The 11,434-nt window shown below is 47.2% G+C and overlaps 3 protein-coding genes across 3 annotated transcripts; all 3 read left to right on the forward strand.

The window, feature by feature from the left end:
• Window positions 1-1,207: 1,207 nt before the first annotated feature.
• CNC07160 (response to stress-related protein, putative) lies at window positions 1,208-3,623 on the forward strand. The gene is made up of 8 exons (XM_024656920.1): window positions 1,208-1,425; window positions 1,475-1,638; window positions 1,693-2,000; window positions 2,060-2,289; window positions 2,347-2,460; window positions 2,512-2,937; window positions 3,062-3,273; window positions 3,573-3,623. The coding sequence occupies exons 1-7, from the start codon at window positions 1,268-1,270 to the stop codon at window positions 3,174-3,176; spliced, it is 1,515 nt and encodes a 504-aa protein (XP_024512499.1). The 5' UTR covers window positions 1,208-1,267; the 3' UTR covers window positions 3,177-3,273; window positions 3,573-3,623.
• A 711-nt stretch (window positions 3,624-4,334) lies between these two features.
• CNC07170 (hypothetical protein) lies at window positions 4,335-5,233 on the forward strand. The gene is made up of 3 exons (XM_024656921.1): window positions 4,335-4,573; window positions 4,639-4,713; window positions 4,800-5,233. The coding sequence occupies exons 1-3, from the start codon at window positions 4,477-4,479 to the stop codon at window positions 5,171-5,173; spliced, it is 546 nt and encodes a 181-aa protein (XP_024512498.1). The 5' UTR covers window positions 4,335-4,476; the 3' UTR covers window positions 5,174-5,233.
• Window positions 5,234-5,604: 371 nt separating this feature from the next.
• On the forward strand, window positions 5,605-10,174 carry CNC07180 (retrograde transport, endosome to Golgi-related protein, putative). The gene is made up of 9 exons (XM_024656922.1): window positions 5,605-5,899; window positions 5,974-6,980; window positions 7,026-7,075; window positions 7,133-7,276; window positions 7,324-7,969; window positions 8,027-8,236; window positions 8,299-8,385; window positions 8,451-8,668; window positions 8,728-10,174. Exons 1-9 carry the CDS (start codon window positions 5,647-5,649, stop codon window positions 10,004-10,006), a joined length of 3,894 nt encoding a protein of 1,297 aa, XP_024512495.1. The 5' UTR covers window positions 5,605-5,646; the 3' UTR covers window positions 10,007-10,174.
• The last annotated feature ends 1,260 nt before the right edge of the window (window positions 10,175-11,434 follow it).

The following is an 11,434-nucleotide window of genomic DNA, read 5'->3' on the forward strand; positions in this document are numbered from 1 at the left end:
AACGAAACGTAGACATAATTATTGGGTGATGCGATATCGGTATTGAATTATCTATCGCGTACCACATTTTCCTAGTTGTAATGTGTATTCAACCAAATACTGACTACACCCCTATTTCCCACCACCGAGCTGTCCCAGGGGCTTCCCAAGGATTGTTTTTGTTTCCATTCTGTAACGGTATCACTCTATAAATTTGCAGTTGGCTTTACTAATTGGGCTAAAGCTAAGCCATCACGAACGAGGAGTTATCGCATCGAACATGACGCGGTTTTGGGATGTCTTTTAACACCGTGTTCAGTTCACCATCCCATCGATTTTCATGCACGCGTTGTGGTGGAGAAGAGAGAGCCTATCTGCGTTGATAAAATAGTGTGTCCAGGACTTCCATGGAAAGGAAGACCGCACGCATACTCAGAAAGTTCGCAATATCTTGCGCGTTGATCGAGTAATTCGTCGTTCATTTATTAAAATTGTCGCAAGTTGTCAACATCGAGTACATGTCTGAGGCTTTTCGTTCTTCAACCCGCATTGGAGCCGTGAATGGTACGGCCGTCATTCACCGTCCATTAAGAGGTACATAGTACTGTAATGGAGTACAACTCTTTCGCTTTTAACGAATAATACGCCAAGGGTCAGTTAGAGAAAGAATGGATTGGAAAACATCCTCTACAATTGACTTCTAGCGTTTGAATTATTGAAGGTAAAGTGCCTGGATGTACCTGATTTCAGTAGGAACGGAACCAAAGTTTTGGAAATCAGCGACTATACGGCCAGGACCCGCGCAAGAAATCCAAATCAAGTCGCACGTCAAGGGGGTTGGAAGAGCGATTCGCTCCGAGATGATCACGTGTCTCGGTCCCCCGCCCACCCCACTTTCTGCGGAAGTCGGCGGTATTTTGAATCGGGTGGACCGTCATTGGCTCCAGCTGGTTAATCTCCTCAAACTCCGCATCGTTATTCCTTTTTTCCCCTACTCGTTAAAAGAAAAAGACGAATACCCTCAACCCTATTGGATTAGTTCAGTCGCCGGAATAAGGAGCACTCCCCATAACTCGCGCGGTCCGATGACTTCCAGAAAATGACAGTGGGTGACTACTCCGGCTCCATCTCTCAACTCCAACATAGCGTTTGATATCGGAATGTAACGGTCTTCATGTTACCTATATAATGATGAGCTTGAACCCATTGCTCCACCCACTCCCAATCCATCCTCCTTAACAGCAATTGCCCATCCACTAATCGCACTCAACCCAAACCAAATACTTAAATGGACGCCAAGAAGGCTACTATCGCTGTCATTGCCCTTGCTGCCGCTGCTACCGCTTACAAAGTCATGAGTACCACTCAAGAAAAGAAGAACACCGAGGGTGTCTGCCCTGCCACCGGTCAGAAGCTTGCTGGTTCTACTGGATGCCCCTTCAGCTCGTAAGTGTACCGCATAGTTATTCTCGATTCATTTATTGACTTTACATAGAGGACTGCCTTTGCCTGACCCTGCTCACCGATGTGACCCCAACTCTATCCAAGAAGAGTACAAGGTTCCCGAAGTGCCTCCCCTTACCGAGGCGCAAAAGGACATCATCAAGTCAACTGCTCCTATCCTCGAGCAACATGGTGTCACCATAACTACTCATTTCTGTAAGTTATCCCGTGACTTCCCCAAGCCATAGTCAATGACTGATGATGAATCAGACAAGAACATGATCCGTGCTCACCCCGAGCTGAGAGATGTCTTCTCAGAGAGCGCTCAAAAACTTGGCCACCAGCCTGCCGCACTTGCCGCTGCCGTTTATGCCTACGCTTGCAACATCCACGACCTCACTCCTATTCTCCCCGTCGTCGAGCGAATCGCCCACAAGCACACTTCTCTCCATATTACTGCCAACCAATACGGCATTGTCGGCAAGCACTTAATCCAGGCTATTGTTGACATCCTCGGTGACGCCGTGACACCCGACATCGCTGATGCCTGGTACAATGGTTATTGGAATTTGGCTCATGTAAGTATCCGTCCCTGTTTCTTTTTCTGTATCATGAGCTTTTAATTAATGTACAATAGGTCTTCATCAAGCGGGAGCGTGAACTTTACGATTCTGCTATTGAAGCTGGTGGTTGGGAAGGATGGAGGCAATTCAAGGTCGCCAAGCGAGTTAAGGAGTCCAACGAGATCACGAGCTTCTATCTGAAGCCTGTTGAAGGTTCCGGCAAGCCTTTGCCCAAGTTCCGGCCTGGTCAGTACACTGCTGTTCAGATCGATATTCCCGCTTTAGGCCACAAGCAAGCCAGGCAGTGAGTTGTCTCTTTCATGATGAGTCCGAGGCAGTGCGCTGATTAGCACTGCGATAGGTATTCACTGTCTGACGCTCCTAATGGAGAGTACTTCCGAATCTCTGTCAAGCGGGAAGATGGAGTTCCTGTACCCACATTTTCTAACCCCGAAGTTCCCTTCCACCCTGGATGGCACGTCATTTCCTCTTCTGCTCTTCCTAACCAAAGCTAATTTGTTCTTAGGATGAGTAATGTCCTTCACAAAGATTATCAAGAAGGCTCGATCATCAACGTCGCCTCGCCATTCGGTGATTTCTACTATGCTCCCTCCGATTCCTCGCCCACTGCCCCGCTCGTCCTCCTTTCCGCCGGTGTCGGTCAAACACCCGTCATGGCCATGCTCAACGCCCAACTCGCCAAGAACAATGAGCCTAACTCTCCTGCCAAGCCTATAACCTACGTTACCGTTGCTAGGAGTCCTAAAGTTCGTGCGTTCAAGGACCATGTGAAGAAGCTCTCAGAGGTGCATGAGAATGTGAAGAGCAGAATATTCTACTCGAGACCGACGGATGACGTGGTAGAGGGGAAGGACTATGATTTCAAGGGAAGGATGGATCTTGAGAAGATCAAGGAGGACTTGTATTTGGAAGATAAGACGGCCGAGTACTAGTAAGTCTATTACCTTTTACACCCTCTCTTTGCCTGTTTCCTTTCCTTTCCTTTCTTTAATTTCCTCCCATAATCCTCATCTGCACGCGTTGTTTGAAGGACTCACGCTGACTTGCCCCTCTAGCATCTGCGGTCCTTCTAAGTTCATGCTCAACACAAGGGACAAGCTCCAATCTCTCGGTGTCGATCCATCTCGAATCCACTATGAGCTATTCGAGGCTGGTAACCTTTCTGCTTAGATCAAGACCTAGTCTACAGGAGATAGATGACGGCGGGGATTGAAAATGTGGAGGAGGTGAAGGCAAGGATTGGAAGTAAGGGTGGGATTCTGTCTATGTATGTGACTTCTGTTTCTTCTGTTTTTATCGATTTGTCGCATTTGTAGGCATTGTATCTCACAACAGTTCATCTCATCATCTTTTGCATAAATTGAGTGTCTCACGATCTAGATGTACTTTGCTGCCTGCCTTCTCAAGTTCCCAATAACAAACTCTTTTTTCTTTATTTTCTTTATTCCTTTTCAATGACATAACTCCATACAAATGTCCCACGGATATACTCAGTCATGAAAACGGTGTCCCCCTCCATATGATATACATCTTTCATTACTGACATGCTGTAATTACACTCGATAGTCCACTTCAATCCCGTTTGCTTCAACTTATTTCAGTGCGGTTCAATCAATCGGCTACTTGATCGGCCACAGGACTTTGTAAATGCGCTACATTTAATCAGGTGTATGCTCTAAGCCGTGTCGTCTCAAACGTATGTTATCTTGATGGTGCAAGGCATCTTTTCAACTAATCGCGAGATATCCCTTGCCCTGTCGCGGAGCATTGCCTGATGGCAAAAGAAAAAAGACATGGGAATAGATAAAAATATTAGCAGCGGGACATGGAGAGAATGAATAGTAATTTCGTTCCCAGACGAACAGCTGTTATAACTAGATAGTAAGCAGGTGGGCTGATGGCATGAGATGGTGTAAGTTTTGAGAGACAGACCGGAAAGAAAGGACCGGAAATACGTAGTGAGCTGCCCGAAGGTTACACAATCAATATTTGAACCGTGAGTCAACCACCTGAATTAGCTAGCGGCACGATACTGCATAGTTGACAACACTATGAGTAGCCGCTATCAGACCCGGTTAGACCTGGTTATGTATAGTATCACATGCAACACGTTTGAGACCCGATGATCGATAATTCGTTAAAGTCACAATACGTACGTAGTACTATTGGTGCTGCGCCTCGCAAACGAAGAGATCGCAAGCCAGCTGCTGTAGCAACAATCTTATCTGGTGTCTTATGTTACGTAACATTTCCTCGAAGAAGGCTTTCAGGTCTTTCTCGTGCGCAACACCCAATCGTGTTCGCATTTCGTCGATTCATTTCGTACTCTCCTTTATTTTTCCTCACAACACGCTTCACCGGTGGCCTCACTCCCGCTACAACCATTAGGACCAATCCAATCATTGTTTGAAGAAAAAAAAGCCGCCTTCGAATACTTCACCTAAGCAACTTCAGTCTTCCGCGTGCCACCATGGCCGATCAGCAGATGGCCCAGGCTTCAAATACTGCTCAAGCCGTGCAAGCCACAAGCGATGCCGGACCTTCTACAGGACCAATTACAAAGGAATGTGAGTAGCAGAAGTTCAATAAGGCATATAATAAGTCGGACAACGTGCATTAATACGGTGATTAGTCCACAAACTTGATCTATCTGCGCTTAAAGTAAAGACCCTCAAACTTGACGAAAGGGATCCCGATAATCCTCCTAGTGGGTCATATTCTCATCTCGACTCACAAACGCTCTATCCTAGCCCAAGACGCTCGTGCACTAATCTTTGGTCACAAAATCTGTAGCTTACGACGAGCTCTTTGACGAGAACATGCGCCTTCGTGATTTCCACGACACGACCGTCCCCAATATCCTTTCTGTCGCCTCAATGATCAACGATTGTGTCGACATGATAAAAATTATTGAAGAAAGAAACCTTCGAAATGAGAAATTTATCAATGACAGCACAAGATTGATGACTCAAGTTCAGGAATCGATGGCTGCAAGAGAGGCGTCAATAAGGGAAACTGAGAAACAGGAGTATGATAACAAGATGAAAAAGCTGCAGGCCAAGCATGCAGCAGAGAAGAGGCAATCGCGGTTGGAGATTCAATCGTTGAGACAAAAGGTTGTGAGGCTGGAAGGACGGCTAATGGACAATTCGTCGACGCGGATGTGACGTGGTTAGATTTTGCATTGTCTGTATCATTTCATTTGTAATGATGAGTCTACGGTAGAACATGTATGTATAATTGTATACTGCAGCGTATAAACTATACTTTTCATTCCCCCCCGATCTCGCCCTGTCTCATCTACGGTTGGGGACCATGACCGCACACAGAGATGCCGAAAAGAACTGGGCAGTATGGAAGATACAGTACTTGAAGTTAGTTATTTCAAACAAGAGACCAATTGCAGAACTCAAGCTATGATCACATGCTCAACAATAACGATCAAAAACATCCCATGGATTTTGCTGGAGCAATGCGATCGGTTTATACTCTTTAAATGACAGGTAAAGCAAAGGGGACGTGCAAAGTGCCACGTCATCAGTTAACGCTGCGCTCTTCTTCGCCTTCCTTTGTGCGTTTCGGCGTTGATTCCATGCTCGTTTGCCTTCACCGTTTCCCGTTCAATGTTCTTGGCATCAAGATGAGCAGCGCATTTCCATCAACAGCTGCCACACCAGCTCCCTCATCCCCTCCTCCACCGTCAGAATCTTACCTCTCAGAGCTAGATGGTACTGCCCCAAGTTTGCTCGAGACGACCGTCGGTACCAATACATTTGGCGTCGAGCCAGCATGGGATAGCATTGGCGGCGGTCTGGATAGATTAAATCTTGTATCTTGGAAGGCTGATGTGAATGCTCACGAAGGGGTTGGCGTCGAGAAACGCGGATTCAATGGTAAGTCGATCATCGAATGGTCTCTGTTGAGATCCGCAGTCTCCTTGGAGAGGCCACGAATTCACGCACCACAGCCATATCCACCGTACTCAGCCATCCCACCAAACGTGCCGATCCTCTAAGAGGCTCGAGGAAACCCCTTCCGCCATTAACTCAACCTCCCCCTAGTCTCACTAAACCACCTCCAGCCACTCAGTACGACTCTTACCTTTCAACTGTCATGCCTCTATACGAGTCCTTCACGGCGGCGCAAGCAGTAACTTCGGGAGTAGATGGCTCAAAGGCCGACGTAGATCTCCCATCGATTGACGCCGTGCCGTCTGTTGTCTTCGACTCCAGCTTCAGTCTTGCCGATCCATCAACTTGGGAAGCTCTTACCAGCTCATCATCAGATAATTTACCGGATGGAAGTATTCAAGATCAACTATCAACCCATCTAGATACTCTCGAAAGGCATTTGTTGTACGAAATTACTTTACGCAGCACTTCGTTTTTTTCTGCTCTAGCAAACTTACAAGACCTTCACTCCGAATCATCGGGATGTTTAAGACAAATCACCTCTCTGCAATCTTCGTTACGCGGCATTTCCACCACGCAAGCGACCAAGGGATTAGCCATCATTGATTCTCAAGAGAGGCTACACGTGCTTAAAGCTACTGCTAAGGGAGTGGAGGCGTTGGGCGAAATAGAGGACGTTATCCGGGTTGCCGAGAGGCTCGTCAACGAAGGAGATTGGGGAGGTGGTTTGAGTGAGGTGGAGGATGTAGTGAGATGGTGGAATAAATATTCTGGACAAGGGAACGAAAGCGAGCTTCCACTAGCGTCCTTGGCGGCCTTATCATCTCTTCCCAGCAGAGTCACCTCCCTCGTCAACCTTATCTCGACTTCTTTAACGTCCGCACTCATATCCTATCTTACCTCTCTCTTTTCCCGACCTATAAGCCAATCGCCTTCATCAGATGAACTCAAGGGAGCACTGGGACCTATGCTAGAAGGGATAGTCAAATGTGGTAAGGTGGGCGAAGTGGAAAATTTATGGACTGAGGTGGCCACCATTGGGATAAGGGAGGAGTCGAGAAAGGTGAACATCATCTCCAGTATCGTGATTTCTTGCTGACATGAGTAGGCTTTGCCCTTGAACGACGAAGATTGTAGCGGTAAACTTGAAACAAGAGGGTATGTCACGTCTGTTGATTTGCTTGTTAATGTGGCTCAATCGCTGACTGCAAGTAGAAACACTTTGGCGCAGCTCATACAATCCATGGACCACTCTGCATTCTTATCGCTTTGTACGAAAATGTACGATGTACTGTTGGCGAGAATAACGACGGTGAAGAAGGTGGGAGAGATTATGGAAGAAGTTGTTCAATCTTTATCGTGAGTATACCACGTTAAGATCAACACAAAACTCAACTTGTTGTCAGGTCCACCTCTCCGCTCTCTATCACTTCGAATCCCCATCCTCATCCCAACCAAGCCCCAAATATCTCGCTTTCGGAAACACTGCTCTCATCTGTCACCCTCGCCCACACCCGCCTTTCCAAAATCCTATCCGTTCGCACTTCCCCACATTCCTTTCTCGCTCTAAAATCGTTCCTGATCATCTACCAACTCACTTTCCAGTTCATCACTTCTTCTGAAAAGATCAGCGGACGAACAATCGTCCCGCTCCGCGGTGTTTTGGCTTCCCAGGCTAGAAGTTGGGTTCAAGAGTGGCATCAGGAACGTCTTACCAAAAGCGCAAGGCTTGTCGAGGAAGAGATCTGGACGCAGGTCGACGTCAAGGCTAAGATTCAGCACTCTGTTGATCTGATTGTCAAGGCCGAGACAGCCGATCCGGAGGAGTGTAAACTTTCTACGGGCGAGGACGATGATGCAAGCGAGAAGGAAAACGAGGGTAAAGATGATGATAAAGTAGTGGGGAAGCAACTTCACATCCGAAGCAAGAATTTTTTTGTGGTAAAGGCGACGGCTGAAAGTTTGGCGCTCTTGTCGGAGTATGTCGGTGTTATAGTCAACTTGGGAGAAGTGGGCGGCGATGTTATAAGCAGGGTGATCGAATTCTTGAAGGTAAGCGTGTTTGGTGTCGGTTGTCCGGTCTGAAACTGACTTCTCTCACTTTTTCAGAGCTTCAACTCGCGAACATGCCAAGTTGTCCTCGGTGCCGGTGCAATGCGCTCAGCAGGCCTAAAAAATATCACCGCAAAACATCTGGCGCTGGCGAGTCAGTCCTTGTCAGTGGTGATAGTTTTAATGGATAGTTTCAAGGGACTGGGCAAACGGTTTATGGGGGAGAGATGGGGTCTTTTGGAGGGAGAGTTTGGGAAGTTGAGACGGGTATGTTCCATCTTCTCAACATGGAGCGCGCGGAAAATTTGACTGACTTAAGGAGTATTTAGGATTACGAGGAGCATCAGAATGAAATTCATTTGAAGTTGGTGGCTATTATGGCTGATAGGCTGGCAGTGCATATCGGTTCTTTGCGTGTATGTTCCTCCTTTGTCTTCTCCCGAGTATATACCAGTTTTGACGTCCTCCTTTACCGCTCTAGCAAATCGACTTCAATGCCTCATCAGCAACTCCAACGGGTCCTCATTCTTATGCTGAAATGCTTGTCAAAGAATCTTCTACCCTTCATAAAGTGCTCACCAAATATCTCGGACGCGAAGAGGTGGAGAGTATTATGAAGCGAGTGGTAGGGGAGATTGGAAGGCGGTTGGGCGAGGAGTTCGGGAAGATTGTGGTGCAGAATGAGGAAGCAAAGAAGAGGTAAATTTGGTGGATGCTCTCCTTCTCCTTGAATATACACTGACGTGTAGGGCGATTAGGATGTTGCAAGATGTGGCGCTCATCTCCATCCGGCTGAAACCGTTATCGAAAGCAGGCGAAGACGATATTGTGAAACTCGAGAATGTTGTCAAGGGAAAGACCGTTCGGGAAACAGAGGGGAAGATGGAAGTCAAAAAGGAAAGTCAGACTGTTCAAGAAATACTGGAAGAGGCTGAGGGGAAGGAAAAGGTAGAAGAGAAAACTGACATGGGTCAAAAGAAAATGGATGGGGCGCAAAAAATTCACGACTCCGAATTAGCGCCGTTATCCAGAAAGCCAACTGCCACTGAGCCACTGACCCCTTCTATTGACCCTTCCGAAACGCCTTTATCCACTGTTGCTCCTCCCACTTCTCTCGCCCCCGCCCCTCGCGCCCTTGTTGACAAAGCGTACGAGGCTATCACCCCCCATCCTAACAGTCAAATTCAATCTGAGGACCCGGCTCCACGCTCGACATCGAGCGATCCTTCTGAAGCCGCCGAGACCAAGGCCGATGAGCAGAAGCAGAGGAAATTGCAGGGTACTGTTCCCGTTGTTGAGGCAGAGGAGACTGAGAAAAAAGCAGAGGAGACTGAGAAAAGAGGAGAGAATAGCGAGGCTAAGTACAATGAGTCGAAAAGCCCGGGTAAACAGAGACAGAAGGATAAGGAAGATCTGGAGAAGACAGAATCGGAGCAGGAAAAGGACGTGAATAGCGTAAAGGAAAACGGCGCGGAACTGACAGAGAAGAATGAGCCTATTGATGGCGAGCAAGTACAGCCTGTTTCTGGTCCCGCCGAAGATCAACAGGCCCCCGAAATGCCCGTTAAAGCCTCCCCACCATCGTCCCCCTCTTGTTCTCTCAAGGGCGACACCGATAACGACGTTTGGCTAGGTCAAACAGAAGCGGAAATTAGTCCATCATGCGACTGTACTTCGCTAGCAGGTAAACCGGACAATGACGGTGTGAAGGATGAAGACGTTATTCATACACCTGCCGATGGGGATGTCCCTGCGAGTAAAACGGAGGTTGATAATAGGGATAGTCCATTAACAAGTGAAGGGGTTGTAGAGGGTGGAAAGAAGCCGAATAAGGATGAGAAGGGCGATGAGGATGAAGATCAGGACGATGAGGAGCAGGGCCGGAACCACCAGAAGGATGAGGAATATGATAAAAGCGGTCAAGGCGTAAGAGATGAAATTGGAGTGGAGGGTGAAGGGAACGTGAAAGATGCGAAGAGCGTAACGGGAGAAGCGAGCGGGTCAAAGAAGAAGAAAAAGAATCGACGACGGCGATAACGCCAGAAGTGCAAAAGGTACAGGTGTCGTGCGATAGAGGTAATTTGTAGATGAAATATATTATGACCACCTCAGGATACCGAAGCTTCTCATGGTTATTAATAAGTCAGGCGGATTATCATATCGCTCTAGTTATGCATTGCAAAAGATGACAGATATGTAAAACGGCAGTTCGGTTCGACTTGAAGAAACCGGCAAATGAAATCGGCGGGGAAATCCGGTTTGCTTATTACTTATTTATCTTCTCGCCCTATAGTAATTGCTCTCGCCTTAATGGCGACGAAAACAACATGCCATCTGGTATTTTGGCGACTGTTTTGGCATTTTCTCATCTTTCGTATCAGTTCTTTTGTAAAGCCTCGTTATATAAGTTGTAGCTCCAGCAGGTCTTTAAACTGTCCTTTTATCATATCAGGCCTCCGCGAACTGTTCATCAATGTCATGTCTCACCGGACCAACGAAGAACCACATCGCGCTTGCCAGTCAATACCTTCGAGTACCGCGACATCCGCGATCGATATCGATAGCAATATCAACAACAGCCATTTACGAGTCCTAAAATCCAAATCAAACTCAATGCCTTTGCCTTCGAGTACCGCGACATCCGCGATCGATATCGATAGCAATATCAACAACAGCCATTTACGAGTCCTAAAATCCAAATCAAACTCAATGCCTTGTCAAGCAAGCGTCGAAGGAGCCATTAGAGATGTGGGTCGCATTACAACCTCCGCAGACGCCAACGGCGAAAACGTCAAAAAGAAAAATCCATGGTATTACCCATTAGTGCTTCTGGATTTTCTCATCGGGAACTGGTTCTTGATAGGGATAGGAGTTGTCATTGTTTTGGCGTGGAAGTTCCCACATGTTGCCGCTAATGGGGGAAGTAAGTACATAGACACTCGTGTCAGAGTATTCAAACCACTGATTCGCCTTCAATTTAGCCATTCGGTCTCAATACTCCATTACCTACGGCGTCATCACCGCTATATTCCTGATCACCGGTCTTACGCTCTCTACTCCCGCTCTCTTTCACCAACTAGCCAACTGGCGACTCCACTTGTTTACACAGATATTTTCTTTCCTTTTCTTCTCAGCCATCGTATTCGCTATCGTTAACTGTGTACGGGCTTCGGGAAATGGGGCCATAGACAAGTATGTGGGGTTATAGAGGTTGCATTTTTCGTTGTTTAATTTATTGGGTTGTCGTGTGGGTTGCCCGAATTAAAGAAACTACTTAAATAAACAACTTTTTAAAGAAAAGAAAAAATAATCCAACCTCCTCTTCCTCACAAGACCAGCGTCCTAGCCCTCGCCTTTACTAACTCGACACCTTAGGGGGGTTAGGGGGTTAGGGGGTTAGGGGGTTAGGGGGTTAGGGGGTTAGGGGGTTAGGGGGTTAGGGGGTTAGGGGGTTAGGGTGACTCA

The sequence above is a fragment of the Cryptococcus neoformans genome (assembly GCF_000091045.1).
Source record: "Cryptococcus neoformans var. neoformans JEC21 chromosome 3 sequence".
In the NCBI taxonomy this organism is placed as follows: Eukaryota; Fungi; Basidiomycota; class Tremellomycetes; order Tremellales; family Cryptococcaceae; genus Cryptococcus; species Cryptococcus deneoformans.